The sequence below is a fragment of the Sorghum bicolor genome, chromosome 4 (assembly GCF_000003195.3).
Source record: "Sorghum bicolor cultivar BTx623 chromosome 4, Sorghum_bicolor_NCBIv3, whole genome shotgun sequence".
Taxonomy (NCBI): domain Eukaryota; kingdom Viridiplantae; phylum Streptophyta; class Magnoliopsida; order Poales; family Poaceae; genus Sorghum; species Sorghum bicolor.
The window spans coordinates 12,373,623-12,395,032 of record NC_012873.2 but is presented as its reverse complement, the minus strand read 5'-3'; the positions used below and the strand labels follow the sequence as shown (position 1 = coordinate 12,395,032).

The 21,410-nt window shown below is 40.6% G+C and overlaps 2 protein-coding genes across 3 annotated transcripts; both read right to left on the bottom strand.

Annotated features, from left to right (window-relative positions):
* On the bottom strand, positions 1,612 to 10,461 carry LOC8078368. Of its 2 annotated transcripts, XM_002451865.2 has the most exons (6): positions 10,059 to 10,459; positions 6,540 to 6,869; positions 5,008 to 5,163; positions 3,666 to 3,970; positions 3,020 to 3,584; positions 1,612 to 2,457 (listed from the first exon to the last, which is right to left on the bottom strand). In XM_002451865.2, the coding sequence occupies exons 1-6, from the start codon at positions 10,228 to 10,230 to the stop codon at positions 1,943 to 1,945; spliced, it is 2,043 nt and encodes a 680-aa protein (XP_002451910.2). In that variant the 5' UTR covers positions 10,231 to 10,459; the 3' UTR covers positions 1,612 to 1,942. The 2 variants fall into 2 exon arrangements, with proteins under 2 accessions (XP_002451910.2, XP_021314810.1); XM_021459135.1 differs by lacking the exon at positions 5,008 to 5,163 and having other exon boundaries at positions 10,059 to 10,461.
* Positions 17,815 to 19,461, bottom strand: LOC110434744. The gene is made up of 3 exons (XM_021459459.1): positions 18,405 to 19,461; positions 18,187 to 18,305; positions 17,815 to 18,118 (listed from the first exon to the last, which is right to left on the bottom strand). The coding sequence occupies exons 1-3, from the start codon at positions 19,459 to 19,461 to the stop codon at positions 17,930 to 17,932; spliced, it is 1,365 nt and encodes a 454-aa protein (XP_021315134.1). The 3' UTR covers positions 17,815 to 17,929.

The window sequence follows — 21,410 nt, the reverse complement described above, 5'->3', positions numbered from 1 at the left end:
TAGATGATTATTATTATTTAGAGAGGACTATAAATACTTGTAAGGACTTGGAGATTGAATTAAGCATAAACAATATATTTGTTTCCAGCTTCCTTAGGAAGCCAGGACTTACCCTAGATGCGCCGTTGCCGCCCTTCTCCCTCGCGTGATCACGGCGCCTCACGTGGTCCCTCGCGACTCAAGCCTTGTCCCGTGATCTCCCATAGCTACAACCTCCAAACTGTAAGGGCAGGACCCCGGTTCCTACCACGCCTGCTCCAGCAGTGCGAGAGCGCCTGGGTGGTGGGGGCGACTCCAGCTCCGACGCTGCGGGTGGGTCAAGCTCTGGCGGTGAGGCAGCTTCATCTCCTCAGCTAACAGGCGATAAGTTAGGGCGTGTTTAGATTGGAGATGAAAATTTTTTGGATGTCACATCGGATGTGTCGGAAGGATGTCGGGAGGGGTTTTTAGAAACTAATAAAAAAACAAATTACATAGCTCGTCTAGAAACTGCAAGACAAATCTATTAAGCATAATTAATCTGTCATTAGCACATGTGGATTACTGTAGCACTTAAGGCCAATTATGGATTAACTAGACTTAAAAGATTCGTCTCGTGATTTTTAACCAAACTGTGTAATTAGTTTATTTTTTTATCTACATTTAATATTCTATGTATATGTCCAAAAATTCGATGAGATGGATGAAAAAATTTTGGGTAGGAAACTAGCGCCTTATGCGTTTTCATCCATCCACAGCAGAAGCTCACGTCAGCCATCAGTGTTCTTCCTGTGCAACACTATTCGTACTATTGTTTTACTGTTGATGTTGCTGCAGTGTTCATGCGCTCTACTGTAACCAGCGCTGCGGCAACGCGCCTGTCTACCTAGGCTTGTTTCAAAACTTTTTTAGATTTAGACATTGTAGTATTTTCATTTTAGACATTGTAGCATTTTCATTTTTATTTAATAATTATTATCTATATTTAATGTTTTATATATGTATCAAAAATTTTGATACCAGAGAATCTTATAAACTTAATTTTAAAGACATCTAAACAAGACCCTAGTATAATTGAAACATGTATGGATCAGACTTCGACTTGCGTAACTACATCACCCGAAAAAAAGAGTTTTCCTTCCTATCTGCAAGCAGAGCTCCATGACGCACGTCAAGCATATGTACAGTATATAAATCGTGATAGTTATTTCATGATTGAATAATATTTATTAAATAAAAATAAAATGCTACAGTGTCAAAATCTAAAATCTTTTTGATCTAAACAAGGACTTCAACTGATGCGACAATCCAAAAAAAATCAATTATAGTTCACACGACATGATAGTGAATTTTTAAAAATGAAGACTCAAATGACAAACAGTACTTTTTCTCGCACGACAGTGTTTTTCCCTTTTAACAACCCAGCAAACACTTCAGTCATAACTTTTCAACAAAACAAAGTCTTTTTTTTCTTTTAACAAACCAGCGAACAGTTCTTTCAGTCATAACTTTTCAACAAAACGAACAGAGCCTTAACATGACTGACGATAAACAGCATTAAGCTTCTAAGCTCCCACCATCAAAATGAAAGTGGTCTGCTGACGCTGATAAGCAACAAGTTCAGAATCAGAATGAGCAAAACGTAAACTATTGAGGGCTGGCGCCTGGAATGCAATTACCTCGCCTGCAATTATTACTTTTACGAAAAGCTTGACACATACTAGTAATACACAACGGACAATAGTGAGACGAGACCCTGTGATATAATGGTAAGAAAAAAAAAGAAATTACACTAGTTACAACAGTTTCCCCAACAACAAATGGCCCAATAGATACATCACGCGCCACCTAAATTATCACATCTCCCAATGTTCTGTGACCTCTTATGAAACAGTTGCCTGGTTCCGCTGTCCCCCAGACGATATACCGGTAGCCTATGATTTTGACATGAATAATGTACACTTCACATTCTCCTGTTCCTCTCCCTATTCCAATCTCCTGCAGATCCCAGAGAAGAGGTCAGTGTTGCTTTCCTCAACTTCTGCTGGTTCTCATATTCTTTCTCAAGCCGTGCCTGTGATGACACCTGGACCGGAAGCCTTCCGCCGTTTCCATGGGGCTGCCTCATATCGACCATAAGACCCCGCTCGGACCTGACAGGAGACGCACCATCTTCAACAGGCACGGGCCACCTTATGGTTCCCTTAGGGTTATTCAAGCGTGAAGAATCATTTTTCCTGTCAACAATTTTCTTGGTAGAGTGACTGCTCCCATTCCAAGTTGCATCATTGTTACGAGAACCTGATGAGCTCTCAGTTGTACCAAACTGGGATGAGGGTTTCCGGGCTTTCATCACTTTTTCAGATGGTGATTTTGGCCACTTAATTGCCCCATTGCTGTATCCTTGGCCACTCCATGATTCAGTGCTTCTTTTCATATCACATAAGATCTCAGCAGCACGCTGTATCTTTGGCGATACTGCTTGTGGGAAAGGAAAGCTCACATAAGTAAATCATCAAAAGTAAGATAAACTGAAAATGAGTAATACCAGATGAATGGCCAGAAAACAGTATTTTCAGATATTGAAAGAGTGCCTAGCTATATAGATAAAGAATTCCTAGGTACTTCTATTCTGGTTTAACTTGCAAATGCTACATGATAACACAAGATGGCATAATATGGTTCAATATAATATTGAATATGTGAGGCCAACAAAGCATTTGTACATTTAGAATAGTGATCTATAAGCAATATACTTTTGTCAAATTATTCAAATTTCCTAACAACTACTACCTCCGTTTCCAAAGTGTAAGTCATTTTGGCTTTTCTAGATACATATAGTATTTCTTAGCAAGCAACTACTCCCCCCATTCCAAATTGCAAGTCATTTTGGCTTTTACAGATACATATATCTAGGTGCATAGCAAAATCTATGTACCTAGAAAAGTTAAATCGACTTACAATTTGGGATGGAGTACTACTTTCATCAAGGTAATACGAATACCAAAGTAACTTATTCCCAAATAGATTTTTGGCCTACCTTGAGAAGTTTTTAAAAGAGAATGTTCACTGTCATGCTTCTGGAAACCATCTAAAGAGTCAACATGATCCAGGGGTTGCAGTTGCTGAGAACCATGCTCACCCCCAATTTTTCTTGAGTGAATGTTTTGTACAAGTGATCCGGAAGTTGATTCCGTGCCACACAAATTATATTGCCCATCACATGAATCTGTTATAAATAATTTCGCTGCATCCATCTCTTGAAGGAGATCATCAATTCTATGGACAGACGTATCTTCAAAATCTAGAGTGAGGTTGGATCCAACCCGTACCCACTGCCACTGGGAGTTACTCCTACTTGACCCATGTTTACCACAGTCAACACTTTGCCGACAGCCCCCAGCCTGTGAGTGTGACCAAGGAAATGGTGGCAAACTAGCTCCATGAACTGTCATGGAAGGCATATAAGGCTTAACTCCAGCTGTGCTCTCACTTCCAGGTGCTAAAAGAGAGTCCAGATCTTGTCGATGAGGAAGGGTTAAACGGCTTAAGATATCTTTTGGATGACAAAGTGCAGTATCACAGACATTGATTAGTGATGAGTCCTGGGTAGTAGTATTAAAAAGGTCAAACAAACTTCGAGGCACGGACATGATAATGGCAGTAACACTGAATATTTTACTTACCTTAACCAAAGAAGATGGCTTGTCACCACCTTGCTCCTTGATATCACAGCTAGAAATGCTTGCAGAAGGAAGTTTAGGGCTCAGAATGATATTAGAGTCCTTTCCATGGCAATAGTCCATGTCAGAAAGCATAGAAAAAGCTTTTCTGACAGAGACTAGGAGTTCCTCTTTCGTGCGCAATACCTTCTTTCCTTTATCTCTTCCCAGGCTGGAATACTTGTAAGTGCCATCGAGAAGTTCACTCAATGAGAGGTTCTCAATGTGATTTGTGATGTCACGAACATCAGATTTAAGGCCATGTGCTCCTGAATAAATATGTCAACCACTGTAAGTTTGATGCAAATCGGTTTGACCATAAGGCAGAGATTTCTGAATGTTATCCATGCTATATGAGATGGGGAAAGAAAATTTTGTACTACGAAGGCCACATGGCATAAATAATATAAGCATACGCTGCAAACAGAAAAGGGCATCAAGACCTAAATAACATAACATTGTTAAGATTGTATCATCAAGGCCTGCCAAATTAGTTTATGCAAGTGAAGGCATACAAAGAAACAAACAAAGTATCATAAAAAACGCACAAAAAAAGACTACATAATAAACATTTTTGTTATTACAAAGCAGGGATCTAAAGAGAGACATGGAAAAAAGAAATTAGAATATTGACAACTCAAAGAACCACGTCATGCCTATTCCTACTGCCAATCCTTGAATGAGTGTGAAAACAAACTCCAAAGAAAATAAGACGGGAAGAGCAATGGAAACCCTTTTTAGAAAGATTAAACAGAAATGACATTTTGAGGAAGAAAAAATACTATTATGATTGAGAGGGTCATAATCACATTCACGCAAGATTCAACTGAACTTCCATCCCAAGGAGTTGATTCCAAAACCCACACAATGGAATGGACAAATCAATAAGGAAAATGGAAACAGCTCATACAGACATACAACTAACCATAATTGCTTGTAAGTGCATAACTACAGTCCATTATCATATATAAGAGGACGAAGCTTTGAAATATACGACCAGAACCAGAGCTTCAGAAAACTTCGGACAATGGCATGGTAAAAAATAAGCAGATTCTAAATAACATGTACCAATGCAGCATTTAGTATGCAAAAGCTAGATACTGCTACATCAAGAGTTAACCTTCCTATAGAATTATTTAAAATGTCTAAGTACACATTGTTAGGAAAACAATTAGCATACCTTCATACAGAGACATTTGACATCCACCTACCACTAAGCTCGTGTGATCAGACTTAACAAAAGAAATAATAACTAGCAGTGCTAAGATATAAATGCATGATGTAGATGCAACCAGTTACTACATACCAAGTACGCTGTTTCCTGAGAAACCAGAATCAAAATTTGCTAGACCAGCCTTTGATGAGAAACAATCATATTTTGATCTGACACCAGACCTAATATTCTTCTTATCAATTCTCTTTGCATCAGAAATGCGCTTCTGCTTGAGCAACCGAGATTTTTCTGTGTATAATTAGGATAAGTGCAAAATTATTTATTGTCAGAATATCAAACAGAACAGCAGCATGTGCATTAAAGCAAGCAGAACAAATGAGCACTCAACTATATCAAATCAAATGTGCATAAAAATTAAAAAAAAAGTACGGCAGGGAGTAATTAGTACTGCAGGTCTGATTAACGAGTGGCTATTAATTTTGTACAAGCAAAATGGCCACTAAGTAGCAGGAAGAACAGGCACATATTTCTTCTTCCTTTTGGCTCATTCAATCTGCAACCTGATTTCTAGACTTACTATAATTAGAAAGGTAAAATCCATTTCCTAACGGAATGTCCTGACCCAGTGCCATTAACACCCCCACCCCCCCACTCCCATCCCGCGCGAGATTACCAGCCAGAAACAAGAAAATAATTTTTAAAAAGTATGGCAAGTAGTAGCTAGTACAGCAGATGGGGTTAATGAGTGGCTATTAATTTTGTATGAGCAGAGTGGTCAAAAAGTAGCAGGAAGAACAGGCACATTTTTTTATTCTTCGTTTTGGCTCATTCCATCTGCATCTGATTTCTAGACTTACTATAATGAGATGGCTAAAATCCATTTCGTAACGGGATGTCCTGACCCAATGCCATCAATTAGCAGCCAGAAACAAGAATAGGGTGAACCAATCTTTACCTGACCAGAGCCCACTAAAGCAGTTAATCAACTGCTGTTATGTACTTAACCATTTGAATAGTCTCTTGATGATGGGCATAGTTATTCAGCAACACTAATTACTTTGTTTAAATCATTTTAGCATATTAAGACAATAAAAGCTAATAGGAAAGACCACCTCAAATCAGGGAGGTTTCAAACATTACATGATATAAACTTCATAGGAATAAGAGACAAAAGGAAGAGAGCCCTCCACAAGCTATCCCATTCTACCTACGCACTCCCCTTTACAAAATTTAGTCCTAGTATTTATTTGATAGTTTGTCACTCATTACAGTCATACAAGACCACATCATCCTTGCAAATCTGCCTGGAAAACATAGTTCCATTGCTGCCGAGATTGAGAATATGTCCCACACAAACTTAGCTTCCAGTCCAGCTTTGGATATTTGCCTTGTAATTGTATGAATCAAAGCAGAGTGCAGCTTACTCTAACTTTTGGTATGGAAATCAGCAAACAATTGAAGGTTATCTATGTGAAGAAATTGAATAAAAGCAAGGCCCCAAGGAGGAGAGATGAAGCAGCATGGAATTCAGTGCACTCAAGAAATAATGTTGAATCAAAACAAGATAGCATGGCAATAAAAGTGGATTGTCCTAACATGGGCAATAAAAAGGAACTACATCAAATTGGACAATTGTAAATGAATAAAGAAAGTTTAGAACTTACCAGATGCTGCGCATGGTGTCAAATCAGGCACATTCTTCTGTGATATGAATTCATGTCCCTTGGCCTCAGCATCTCTACCAGTTTGTACAGGCTCAAGCTTTGGCCTTTTTGAATAAGGTGGACCGTCCAACAACTTTATGGTCTTTTTCGCCACTATCTTACTATCTTGCTTATGCAAGGATTGAACCATATCATTTGCAACATAATCCCGTTTGCCGTTTTCAGACTTCAAGCCAAAACCAAGAGATTTCTGCATAGGGACTTCCAAAGATGTCCTTTTACTTCTATAAGACGGAAAGCCTTCTGCATTCTGGTTGTGCTGCTTCGCATCTGCACGTGTTTTTAACATACAAATGAGTATTGAGTAGTGAATTAGTTTAAAGAAACAGTATACATAAATAAAACATTTAGAGAGATAATATAAATTGCCAGAATACTTCAAAAACATAACAGAAAATTTAGTAAGGAACCGTATTCTTCAGTTTAATTTTAAATGGAGGACATAAAGATATTATCTAAGGGTATGAGCAAGATCCATGGATGGATGGGCCAAAAGAAAAAAGCAAGTCAACATCCAAGCAAGCCCAAAAGGAGGCAAAAAATTTATGCCTACGTGATGCACGTGAACCCCCATACAGCACCCCTCGTACGCCATCAAATCAGTCCCCGTCTGCAATTAAGACGTGATTCGCGAAATCAGCAGAGATGCATTGATTAGGATGATCCGACGGCACAGAAGAGGTGTTGTATATAGGGTTGTATATAGGTTGATATACGTGGCATGTATAGAACTTTTTTCCCAAAAGGAGGATGAAGTTATATATATGGTTTTGAAAGTGGGCAAGTATATTCTATTTCTGAAGATTACAAGATTCACATGCTTTGACATGTGCGTTCCTTGCCAATCAATCTAAATGCTCTCAAAGAAATTTCTGTGGTCAATGATAATTAACTCATCACATTATCAGCCATCAGAAAACCCTCTAAAGGAAGTTCATGAATAAAATCACAAATAGTCTACTACTAAAATCATGGTTATTAAGGCGTCACCTAGGCGACAAGGCACGCTGAAAATCTGGGCGTCCCCATCGCCAAAACCAAAAGTCAGCGAAAGAGAGGGAAGGAGGGAGAACAGAGAAAGAACAGAAGGGGTGGCAAGCAAAGCCAAGAACCTGCAGCTGTTGCCATCCCCGCTGTCTCCAGTGCCGGTGGGCGGCGCAGCACTTGCTGTGGTCAACTGCGGCACAGCCAATCTAGGAGACTGCAGCAGTAGTCGATTCGAGGGCGTAGAGCAGTGAGGAAGCAGGAGGGAGAATTTTGGGTGGCGGCGGTGCATCTGGAGAATGAGACAAGCAAGCTGCGCCGAGGGAAGGAGCACTCACACAAGAGGCAGAGGGCGAGCGGCGGCGCTGGAATCAGGGTCCCCATTAAATGTATCCATGTAGATCACCCAGGGGAGGGTTACATGGGCTTGTTGATGGGCTAGGCCATCTCCTTCTTACTCCTCCCTCCTTTTTCTTTATTCTTTTCCCTTTCCTCAGACACAAGTTAGATTCGTATGACGTAGCATTTCCTTGCCTTATCACTACCTAGGTGTCACCTAGGCAATTGGAAGGGGGTGGCTCACCACAGTTCAGACTTACTGCCTTAAGAACCATGATTAACATCCCTCTAAAGTAACTCAACACATTACTTTCATGGGAAAACTAGCAAAAAAAATGATTTTATATAATATAACGTTTTAAAAGAGAGAACAAAGACCACAACACAACAGCTGCATTGTGGAACTTTCCATTACAAAATTGTAACAGATGTACAGAAAAAAAAAACAAAACAGATAGTACAATCACCCATTAAAAATTTAAGTTTCCACCTATCTCCCCAGTCTATGGCCAAATGAATGTAAGTCCAAAGTACATGACAATAAATAAAACCATGCATGTAAATATCACAATCAGCAAGGATGACCAGTGTTTGTGTGTGTGTATCTAAGTTTGATCATCACCCCTAGGGCTCTGTAAGGGACCGGCCCTTTGATTCTCTGAAAAATGACAAACTTAAATATAAGAAACTTAAGAGGAAAATAGAATTGATCTTCACAGAAAATACTCAATATTCACAAAGAAACACAAATAGGAAAAAAAAAAGATTAACAAAACTGTTCATTTCATTGCGGGAATCCAATATGCAACCAAGTAAAATGCAGTCTGCATAACGTACAACCAGAATCAGGGTGCAAGCCAACTATGATGAAGTCTTTGGTTTCATGTTGAATAAGGAAATCACTGCATGAGTTTCGCTTGAGGGCAATGGTTCAATTTCAACTGCAAGGAGCTCCAAGGAACTGACTCCAACGTACATGCAGCTGAGTGGTATATGGTGTAGTCCTTTATGCGATAAATCGAACAAAATAATAACTTGTCCCAAGGTAACCTGCTTAGCACAAAGCAATAGCCAACTTTTGGAAGGTTGAATTGTCGCAAATTCTGCCCAACTTTCCCAACAAAGGTACACTCACAAACAATCATGCACAGATTTGAGGATACATATACAGATTTGAGGATTGCAACATACATATCTGAGGATTTCTTGACAGAAAATGGGAATATCAAAGTAGCACCAAGTCAACCAGAACTACCCAATCCAAGCAACATAAGTAAATGGGCATAAAATATGACATATGCATTTCTATTATTATAGATAAAGCTACCAACGCAGTACGAAAAGACAATGACAATGGGCACGGATGCATGGTCCATGCGGCGAAGCGACACAAAGGAAAAAGTTTCATGAAATCAAATGAAGTAACATGGAAGGCTTTGAAGGGAGGGAACAGGAGCAACAGCAAAAGTAGAAGTCATGTTTCTAAATGACATGGACCAAGTAAATGCCACCACAACAACCAGAAAAGACAACTATAGACCACCAGATAACAGGGGCACTAGACAATCAATTGCAAGCACCTCAAGGTCACATAATAAAGAGGACTATGTATACAGCCACAAGCTGCCAAAAAAAGAGAATAATATGTAAACTATTGCAGACAAGAACATATAACCAACACAGACCGCAAACAATAGATCAGCCAATACGGGGGGACATCAAAGCTGCAGGCATCATCATGAAAAGAGCTCACAAATCTGTTAAGCAAGTCATCGAACTGGCTTCCCCTTCCCGTGCCATAATTCATTAACATACATCTCTGCACAGCAGCAGCCACAAAATCCTCCTCATACAAGCACACGTGATCAATTAGCAACAAAACAATCCAGACACAAAATGGAAGCACCGTGCTCTGCTCTCTCTCCGCCTCCACCACAGAAATGGAAATTAATTACTACCTGCTAAATAACTATAGCATCCCCATTAATAACAGTGGCAGAAGCAGTGGGAATTTCAGTTACATAGTACAAGCGACAGGCGAGAAGTGAAATTAACTCCACCACCAAAAAAAACCAAATCACACCGAATCCTTCCACCATGACGTCAAATAAGGTGAGGGAGAAGAGGGGGCAATACCACCACCGTGGCGCCGATCCGTGTCGGCGCAGCGCCTGAGCAACTCCCCGCCCCCGGCTCCGGGGCCACCACCTCCGACGACGGGCCCGTCGACCACCTCCACCGCGGCTGCCGGCGCCAGGATCTTCCCGAACTCCACCTTGGCTGGTAACGGCAGCTCCACCGCATCCATCCACGGGGCCCCGCAAGGCCCAGGACCACCGAAATCGCAGTCGCAGCTCCCCCCCACCTCACCTCCAAAACCGCCTCAAATCGGCGCCGTTCCCGGCGAATCGGGCCACGGGGAGGCGCGGGGCCTCCGATTCGCGCGAGATCTGGCGGGATCGGCGCGGGGCGCGGGCGGCGGCGGCGGCGCGGCGGGGGCAGGAGCAGGGGGAGGGGGACATCTAGGGCTTGGGAGCCGCGGGAGGTGGGTGGGTGTGGGGGAGGAAAGGGAAAGGGGAAGGGGAGGGAGCGCGGAGGTATATATAGTTTTCGGGAAAATACAAGGCCGGAGTGGGGGCCAACGGCCGGCTCACGCACTCGCTGCGCCCGGGGGCAGCTCAGCGCCCGTGGTTTTCTGGGATTTCAATAAAATAATAATAATTCATTTTTCTCTCTTTATTTATTTATTATCAGTTTGAATTGGATTGGGTTTTTTTATTCATTATCTAGTATACTCCTACTGCAGTAAATTCTAAATTGTGGTGTCGGAAATTTCTTGTTGAAGGGGTTGTTGTGGAGGAACCGATCCTGGATATCCGCTGAGATAGGAATTTATGCCTATCCTTTTCTGTTTGGGTTTGCTTGTGTAGTTGTGTTCAAAGAGGGCTCAAGATATTTTCCCTTTTCTTCTCCCCCAGCCGGCCAGCCCCAACAACTTTAGGTAACGGAGTGGAATGTTGCACATGGGACTGGATCACCAAACTTAAATGCAAGAGGGTAGAATCTTCATTCGTCAATGGCAAAACAAAAAAGAGGATATACTGTATATAAGTAAGACGTTGGAAATAAATTACAAAAGACAAGATTTTCCCCACAGCCTAGAGACAAAAGTGACATTATAATTAAGGCGGGAAACGTATTTAGAAGAAACAAAACATGTAGGGATTTGGATTCTTTTTTTTGCAAAAAATCATCCAAGCAACTATACTTATATCTTCTTCGATTGGTTTGTTTTAGGTTATACTTTCATTTGTTTTAAGTTATATATTGTACTTGTGTACGTTAGTGATGCTTTTGAATATTAGTAGGGGTGGACGCACAAGAGGCTAGGGGGCAGCCCCCCCCCCCCCCCCCACCCCCGAAGGGGCTGATTTTACATAGAGCAAGTCTTCACAGCTTAGCCCAAAAACATTGGTATCTCTAGCTTCAACCCCCGTCAGCGGCTCGTCCTGTCCTCGACTCGAGCATCCGCAGCGCTCACGAGTCGCCTCGTGCCCCTGTGTCCTTGTACCTTTTGGTCCTTGTGTCCCCGTGCTCCCGTCCCCTGTCTAGGCAACCAGCTCCTCTCTCTTCTCTCTCCTTTTGGTCTTCTTCGTGGCTAGGCATGTGGCAGTGCGGTCAAACAGGGACAGCGGACGGACTCTCTAGGGCCCAAGCGACACCGCTCTGGGCTTCCGGCTCCAATAGGACAAGCATGTCACAATAGTGTCGCACGGTGAGGGCTGAAAGGCTAAGAGCCGCCCATATCTACTGAATACTTGTCTAGTTCCTAATAATTCCATTTTACTTTTCAACACTTCATATCGTATAGAACTAAGAAATAGGTATAAAAGAATAGTGAGATAGCCAGATTGAGTAAAAAAACTTCGGATGGAATTTAATTTGGATGAAACAGTTGGTGGCTCGGGGCTTATAGGAAGCCAATTGATGGGTTACATCGTGAAAAACATATATGTTTTCTTTCTATGGAAGGCTCTTGATTTGGTACTTATCTATTATCAATGTTCCACTTATTATTTGAGCACTTTGGAGTGATAAAAATCTTTGTTATATCTATTAGTATATGGTAGTAAAGTTTCTAGCCTTCTATTGTTTAGCTCCCTCTCCTCCCCTCCGGCTCGTTTCTGGATCCACCACTGCATATTATGACGTCTTGAAACTACATGTTGATTGAAACATCTGCTTTTAGTTTTACCTTTGTATTGGTGTTCTTAGTACCATTATATGCATTTTTAACAAAATATAATTGTTGCTTGATGCATCTTTGATAAATTACAATTATAAAACCAGAAATATGTCCAAAACCACAAAGAAAGACAATAATTCAACCCACACTCGTGTACACGTGGTAAATTTGAATGTTGTAGTTTCAGCCAAACCACCTACTTTGTGGCAAACCAAGGTTAAATTAGGTGGATTCACCCTTCTAGTAAATGGCTTCTTTCCTCTATAGGACTTGATTGGTTCTCTTCTCTGCGTAGCCAGGATGGCATCTCGGACACAGACTACAGCTAACCAAGCCCTTTACACGCAAAAGCGATTTGTTTGGTTCGTGTTTGCAACCACTTAGGCCCATAGCTTTTTTAGAACCATTCTATGAGCTAGCATTTGGCAGGATTTCACCCAAGGATTCTAAGCTTCGTCGGAGAGGATATATAAGTGTTTTCTTAGATGAATCGAATATATGGTACTCTCTTTATCCCAAATTATAAGACGTTTGACTTTTCTGATATCAAGTTTGACCACTCGTCTTATTCAAAAAAATTATGCAAATAAAGTTAAATTTAAGTCATTCTTGTAGAACTTTTATTAATAAACGAAGCCACGACAAAAAAGTGAAATTTTGCACAATTTTTTGAATAGACGAATGATCAAATTTGGTGTCAAAAAAGTTAAACGACTTATAATTTGAGATGGATTGAGTACTATTTACACTCTGTTTCTCTTAAAAAGATATTTTTAAGACAATATGACGCTACTAGCATTATTAGCCACTGTGTTATTCAGCTTGCCAAAGTCATCACGAGGTCCTAAAACTCGGATCGTTGGGGAGAGTCACCGTATATCCTTGGTGTTTATAATTGAGAGAAGAAGCTTTACGGTTGGACGAAGCCAAACAAACACTTGGCAATAGCGTGTGGTAAAACAGGAATCTAAGGGCTTGTTTAGTTCATCAAAAACCAAAAACTTTTCAAAATTCTCTGTCACATCAAATTTTGTAGCATATGTATGGAGTATTAAATATAAATGAAAACAAAAACTAATTATACAATTTGTCTATAAATCACGAGATGAATCTTTTGAGCCTAGTTAGTCTATGATTAGATAATATTTGTCAAATAAAAACAAAATGCTACAGTACCAAAATAAAAAAAAACAGAACTAAACTAGGCCTAACTTGGAAGGCGGAACTTTCAAAACAAAATTGCCCCCAAGACTCAAACGACGTACTCCGTACTTTTAAATTGGTTCTTTTAATCGCAAAAAAAAATGTTCTTTTGGTTTGCCCCGTGACAAACCAAAGGTTAAAACTGAAGCATAATTGGGACGTGCGGGTGCGGCCTAGCTGTAAAAGGGAGCCATTGGAACGTGCGCCGATCGAGAAAACGCGAGTTCAGGTCTTGTTTAGTTTTCAAAAATTTTTAAGATTCTTAGTCACATCGAATCTTGCAGCATATGTATGAAGCATTAAATATAGACGAAAATAAAAACTAATTACACAGTTTACCTGTAAATCGCGAGACGAATCTTTTGATCCTAGTTAGTCTATGATTGGATAATATTTGTCACAAACAAACGAAAATACTACGGTAGCGAAATCCAAAATTTTTCTCGAACTAAACCAGGCCTCACACTTCACACGGCGATGCGCTGGCAACTCATAGAAACTGGCCTTGTTTAGTTCACCCTGAAAACCAAAAAGTTTTCAAGATTTCCCGTCACATCGAATCTTGTGGCACATGCATGAAACATTAAATATAGACGAAAACAAAAACTAATTACACAGTTTAGCTGTAAATCACGAGACGAATCTTTTGATCCTAGTTAGTCCATGATTGGATAATATTTGTCACAAACAAACGAAAATGCTACAGTACCGAAAAGTTTTCACTTTTCGGAACTAAACAAGGCCAGATGGATGGAGTTCGCTGCCGCACGGGCGTCAGAACTCAGACACACACTGGCATGTTCAGCATCACTGCATCAGCATGAGCTTCCACTCCAACCCGTATGATGTACAACGCCAGGCGCGGACTGTTTGTGGTAAAAAAAAGTAGAATACAGCTTACACGTCAGCGTAAAATCTACATGCTGGCCGGAGCTCACAGCATCTCCAAAAAAATTAACCAAAAGTAGATAATAAAATTCATAATTTAACTATTCTCTAAAATAAAAACCTCTCGAAAAAATTCAAACTAGTTGAACAGCCTCTCTAAATTAGATTATCCACTCTATATTCAAAACAGCTACGTTAAGGCCCGTTCGTTTGCAGTCCGGAATAGATTGGAATTGTTCTTAATCTTAAACCATTCGATAAATTATATTGGACTAGCCGAAAATGCTTAAACGAACGGCCTTATTTGTTTTGACGCCACGTGTTGCCAAAACTCTACTCTTGTGGACGCATGATGCATGTGTCAAGAGAGGGGCCCACATGGGAGAAGTGAGCAGGAAGGCCTTGGCACCCATGGCGAGCGATGAGGCTCGCTTGTTCTGCCGACCGAGAAGTGTGGAATAGCGTTCTCGGCAAAATAGAGAATGTAATGACAAGACTGTTGAAGTAGAATTTTACTGACTTTTAGCAAGCGTGGGTTAGATAGAGAGTTCGTAGGAGATACTCTTAGAGTCTGTTTGCTTTTTTAAAAAACTATGGCTGAAAATATTATTCGTTGTTTTATTGTGAGAAAAAAATATTATTGAATGACTGACAAATTCGATAGATAAGTTCAAGTGAAGAGGCTCTTAATCAAATTCACAACTTAGAGCGATAATGTTGTTGGGTTTTTTTCGAGTGTGTGTGGCTCCAATGGACCTTGATAGTGGCATCCAACACGAACCTGGGTAATGCGACAATGTCGTGGCTGCTATGGAGCAACCTTGGCAGATCAAATATATTTCACTCCAAAAAGAGTTGTTACTAGAACCTTTTATAATGGATCTCTGAACTCTCATATCCAATCCTATATGAGAAAGAAGTTATATGAAACCTAATTTTCTCTCTAATATAATAAAGCGTAGCTCTTCTATGTTTCAAAGAAGAAAAAGTTGTTAGGAGGGTCTTAAAAAACATTTCAGGTTCAAGAGATCTCTGCGACAATAGACTAAAAAATTTCCACCCTAAAATAACTATCCTGCCGTATATGTGGCATATTTGTGATCCAACTACCCTCCTTTCCTCACTCTCCTCACCTGCGCACTACACGTCCTCTACTACTGCCCCTCCTCTCCTCATACATCTCCTATGCCATTATTCTATCAAGTCCTACTCGTGCTTCCTTCGTTGGCACTCTATTGTAGCTCACTCATATCCTCTTTATTGGCATCGAAGCAGCTCGCCACTATTAGAAAAAAGACGCCAGATACCCACAATGACTCGTGTTGGCAAACGACATTTACATTGATGTCGCTTCCCCTCCTTCAAGTCCTGCAGTTTTGTCTTCCTCAATGATTGACAGCGGCCACAACGGCTAGTGGCCGACACCTACCTTAACACTTGGTTTCTTTGACAACGGCAGTTGGACCTGTGCCCAAAAACTTATGTATTGGGTGGAGTTTTCCTCCTTAACTTTGAGGAGTTGGAGGATTGATCTTGGGGCTGAGGATTTTATTTCTTATTGGGGTTAAGATTGAAGAACTGCTGGAGCACTAAAAATCTTAAAGTAGTTTTTTTCCTCATTGGGATTAGGATTAAGAGATTGCTGGATATGCTCGTATTCAATACTGCTTCCCTTTTTTCTTGCCTCTACACAAGTCTCACTCTCGTTGCTCGGACACGACATCGCAATTGGTACTGGTAACTATAGCCTACACCTTCCATTACATCTCTATCGATGAGGGTTGACCTTACTCATTTCTCTCCTTTTTCCTATCTCATCTGATCTCATCCAAACCTTTTCGGACACTAAGCATTGCATTAGATTTGAACATTAGTGTTTTATTTCAAAACATAGCATAGACCATGGATATTCGTACATACACACATATACAACATTCACCCCTATAAACACATTATATTTCTATAAGTACCTCCAAAATAGTAAGATTAGGTCGTTAGATCTCAAGATTGAAGAAGTTACTATGGCCATCTCGTTGCTTAACGAGCACCTTGCCTACCACCGAAAGAACAATATCGTTAAGTCTTAATTTTTATTAAAAAAATGTGAGTACCCATATGTTGAGAACTTATTAACCTTAGTGAATGGTAGGTTGTACGAACATATGAGCTTAGCTGATACAATAAAAACATTTTACGCTCTACTTTACACACGTAACATTCTTCTTCGTATAGTCCCTTTATTTCTAGATGTCAATCATTTTTCACTTTTTGAAAAAACTTTGATTAAATATATAATAAAAAATATTGATATTTATGGTAATTAATTAGTATCATTAGAAATACCTTTGAATCTATTTTTTAATAAATTTATTTGGAGAAATAAATATTACACGTATTTTCTATAAATTAAGTCAAACTTCCGGCACACACACCAATGACGACAATTATTTAGGGATGAAGGAAGTATATTATATTAGAGCAACTTTAATTAACTCTAAATCATTAAGTTTATTGAGTTAACAAAATAAAAGCAACCTCAATTCATTTCCATCTCAAATATTTTTCTATATTAGTTTCCTAAACCATTTTGTATTGAAAACCCCGTACTATTTCTAACCAAGTAAACCTCTTTTAATAGTTTATTGGTTTTATTATTTTCTCACTGAGATTTTTTTAAAATTTATCTATGCGTTCACTTTACTTGATTTTCGGAGAAAAACATTGAATGCGAGTGGATATGGAGTTTTTCTTAACTATAAAAACTTACAAGATAAAGAGGATATTTGACAACTTTTATATTTAGGAAACTCTTTTACTCGACGGTTGGAGACAAAGTTCAGCTAGGCGCTAGGCGCTATCTAGGCGATGACCGTCCGACTAGGGACTAGGCGCGCCTAATCCAGCCTAGGCCTTTCTAGGCGATTTGCTAGGCGTTTTGCCAATTTACTTAATAATATATATATATATACAGCAGAAATTGCTGAATAAATAAGTTATATACTGGCATATACTTGCTGAATGTATATAGAAGAGAGGGTAGTAGACATACCTTTGTGGCTTAGGTTCAATAATCAGTAGACAGGTTGTTCTTAGTTCTACAACAAGGATTGACAGCTTGCAAAAACTCAATAGACAACAAGTAGTTCATCAAATAAATAGAAAATAGGAAGTTGTTACTTATCTGATCACCAGCCATCCTCCATCCATTCAATGAACAAACCGTAGCAGACTAGCAGACCAGCAACAACTAGTAATTGCAAATTTTAAATCACAGACAAGTGCACAACACAATTGATAAATAAAGGTCTTGTTCAAACAACACATAGTTCTCAGAAAGAAGAAAAACAGTCACACAGGCACACAACAGCAGCAGTTCACAAGTTTAACACACACATAAATGCATGAATGCACCACAAAAGATAAGCCATGACATGAGAAAAGGCCCAGGACCATTCAATCTTCCTTCTTCAATAGGGCTCCAAATAGTCATCCTCATCCTCATCAAACTCTTCCTCGTCAGATTCAAACTCTTCTCCTTCATAAAGCTCTCTCACTCTAGCACTCCTACGCAACTAAAGTTGTTCTTCTGCTCCCACTGCATCTCCAAGAACAGACCAAGGAATTCCAGTACCTTCCATCTCTTCTTCCTCCTCCTCATCTCTATAGACCACTAATGCACAATCATCTCCATTCTCATGCAGAAATCCTTGAACTTCAGTTGTTTCATTAGACAAAAGAACATCATTGATCTTTTTTGACTTGATTTTTCTCTCCTATTAAGCAGCTTGGAGTTGAATTGAATGTAGACTAATTTGTTGAGACGTGTTGTAGTAAGCCTATTTCTCCTCTTAGTGTGTATCTATAAAACAAGAACAAGTTAAGGTCTGCAATTTAATTGAAAAACTCCTAAAATGCTTAGCTACTTACCGCTTCAAAACCGCTCCAGTTTCTTTCACAGCCAGATGCACTTGATGTTAAAGAAAGGATCCTTGTTGCCATCTTTTGTAAGGCTGGTACTTCAGTTCCATACAGGCGCCACCATGATGCTGCAATGAATGAAAACAAAAATTTTAGTTAGTAGCTACAATAACTTTTGGGCTGAAAACAACAAACATTGAGATGGCTGAGATCACCATAAATAAAACCTGGATTGTAATCAAAATTTTGGAAAGTCCTTGCAAGCTTCTTGTTAAATGGTCCTTCCCTATTCTGAAACTTTCTTAGTTCAACATGAGCAGCCTGATCTTGCTTATCCTCATCATGATAATAAAAGGTCTCCACACAACTAATGAATCCTTCTGTTATTGTGGGCTCATCAAAGATTGATGGATTAGCATAGCTATAGTGTGGATTCAGCAAATAAGCTGTCAAATGCAATGGTGAATCAAGTCTCCCCTTCATCTTCTTGTCAACAAGAGCAATTACCTCCTTGAACCGAGACTCAATATTTCCTAAGGCCTCCTTCACCTCTCTCTTGGCCTTTAGTATTTCTCCATAAATGAAACCCATGGATGGTTTTACATCCCCATCAACCAAACGGAGAACTCTAAACAATGGCTCAAAAACACTCACTGTTTGCTTCACATCCTTCCAGAAGGTAGGATTCAATATAATTGCTGTGGCATCTTTTTCTTTCTTCGATTTCACATCTCTCAGTGAGTCCCACCTACTATGAACCACCATCTTTCTTAGCTGATCCTTCTTCTCTAGTATGCTACTCAAAGTGAGAAAGGTTGAAGCAAACCTAGTCACTCCTGGCCTTACTATTTCTTTCCCCTCAGTGAAGTGTCTCATGCATTCCAATGTTCTAGTGTGCCCATACACAAATATGGTGAATGCCTTTGCTTGCTCAATTACCTTCTTGAACCGAGCAAGATTGCCAATTCCTTGGAGCATCAGATTAATTGTGTGAGTTGCACATGAGGTCCAAAATATATTTGGTCTCTTCTCAAACAATAGCTTCTTTGCTCCCATGTTGTTAGAGGCATTATCTGTTACTACTTGCACAACATTTTCCTGACCAATGTCTTCTATTGCTTTGTCCACTAGTTCAAATATTACCTCACTTGTGTGTGACACATCTGACATCTCTTTTGAGCTGATAAAGCTTGTTCCATCAGCAGAATTTGTGCACAGGTTCATTATGCTTCTCCTCTTCCTATCTGTCCAGGCATCAGTCATAATGGAGCACCCATTCTTCATCTTCTCGGCTTCACGTTCTTGTAGTAAGCTCTTGGTTCTTGCATACTCTTCTTCCAGCAATTTCTCTCGTAAAGAATCCTGAGTAGGAGGTTCAAGTCCAGGTCCAAACTGGCCAATGGCTTCACACATCTGCTTGAACTCATCATTGTCACATGAATTGAATGAAATTCCTACCAACAGCCAAAGTATAGAATAATTAGTACTCAAACATTCTGAAATGTAAGTACAGAATCATAGATTAGTGAATTACCATGTGTATACACCCATCTTGCAATAAATTTGTGCACCTCATGTGTTCTTTCTTTCCACAATTCCTTGTTCAATCTCTGTTGCTGCAAAGACTCACTTTTAGTTGCTTTAGGATCAATAGCCTTTGTCCATTTGTCAATGGGCCCTAACTTATGAGGCTCTGAACTGCCAACACAGGTGACCTCCTCTGACTCTGATCCAACACGTGATACATTCACTTCCTCTCTAATTTGTAACTCACGAACCACCTTCTCTGCCCTCTTCCTTTTTGCACCTTCTAGTGATTTCTGACACTTTTCTTTAGCTTCATCTGTGCACTTTGGGCATTTCGTCGTATTCTTTCCATCATGGGCCACATGCTGCTTCAACCGATAAATCCCCCCACTCATCTCCTTGTTACAGAACTTGCACTTGACCTTGTCCTTGTTGTTAGGATCAACAAGAAATCCATACTCCCAGCCCACATCATCGGAATTTCTTTTCAGGAGATTTACTCCCTCAGCCCCAGGTGTAGGTGCAGCATCACTTCCTGTTGTTGACATCCTATTCCTAGCTATAGATCAACAAGCAAGTTCACTCAGATTTAGCCACAGAAACACAGAACAATAAGCAAGTTCACTCAGATTTAGCCACAATACACAGAATAAAAAAGCAGCAAGCAGCAAGAAAACAGGGCATCACATGCAGGCAATACATACACATCCATGCATTCAGCTGTTCAGAGAAGACATACACAATAGGCATACATTTTACATTCAGATCTAGTCATTCAGAGCAGAGAACATAGAACAGGGCATCAGGCTCTCAGGCAATACAAACATGCAGGGGAGGGGAGTAGCGAGCAAGAGCAAGAGAGCGAACAGGGGAGGGGAGGGACTCACCTTGGGGCCTGACAGCGGCAACGGTAGGGAGGATGTGCGCGACTGCGAAGAGCTCCAGGCGGGGATGAGCAAGACCGGCGGCCAGGGACGAGCTCCAGGCGAGGTAGGAGATTCGTGCCTTCGTGGAGTCACGGGGACGAGCTCCAGGCGGGGTCGCGGTCACGCGGACGAGCTCCGGCGGGAGGAGCACGACCGTCGGGGAGAGCCGAGACCGAGAGCAGCGACGGCGGGAAGGACCAAATGACGAGCGGGAAGGGCGTCCGCTCCTCTTATCCTCCCGCGATTTTGGCGCGGGCGAAGCCAGCTGCACGCGCGCGCAAGCGGGAAGCGTTCGCGCGCCCGCCCGCGGCGGAAATTTCCGCGCGCTCCCGACGTTCGTCCGCCTCGGCGTCGCCTAATCGCGTCTGCGCCCGCCTCGGCGACGCTTACCAGCGCCTAGTCGCTCCTCCGCGCCGCCTAGCGCCTACACGCCGCCTAAGGCCGTAGTCGAGGCGGTCACCCCCCGACTACCGCTTAATCGCGCCTAGGCGGCGCCTAATCGGCGCCTAGCGGAACCTTGGTTGGAGATAACTATCCCACCCAAAAACTTTTTACCCCGCCCTATTAAAAATTTTAGACATATGCATAAAGTATTAAATGTACATAAAATAAAAAACTAATTGCACAAATTAATTGAATTTTATGAGATAAACTTTTTAAGTCTAATTAATTTATGATTAGACACTAATTGCTATAGTAACATATATGCTAATAACAAATTAATTAGGTTTATTAAATTCGTCTCACGGTTTTGTGATTCTGTAATTTATTTTTCTATTA

What these genes read in the sequence shown, in the direction of transcription:
- LOC8078368 (XM_002451865.2), bottom strand. Translation starts at nt 10,230, where the DNA reads ATGGATGCGGTGGAGCTGCCGTTACCAGCCAAGGTGGAGTTCGGGAAG. An exon ending in GACACCATGCGCAGCATCTG is followed by an intron (nt 5,164 to 6,539) that starts GTAAGTTCTAAA and finishes AATTATACACAG; the next exon opens with AAAAATCTCGGTTGCTCAAG. An exon ending in AGCCATCTTCTTTGGTTAAG is followed by an intron (nt 3,585 to 3,665) that starts GTAAGTAAAATA and finishes ACTACTACCCAG; the next exon opens with GACTCATCACTAATCAATGT.
- LOC110434744 (XM_021459459.1), bottom strand. Translation starts at nt 19,461, where the DNA reads ATGAAGAATGGGTGCTCCATTATGACTGATGCCTGGACAGATAGGAAG. An exon ending in AAATTTTGATTACAATCCAG is followed by an intron (nt 18,306 to 18,404) that starts GTTTTATTTATG and finishes CATTCATTGCAG; the next exon opens with CATCATGGTGGCGCCTGTAT. An exon ending in ACTGGAGCGGTTTTGAAGCG is followed by an intron (nt 18,119 to 18,186) that starts GTAAGTAGCTAA and finishes CTTGTTTTATAG; the next exon opens with ATACACACTAAGAGGAGAAA.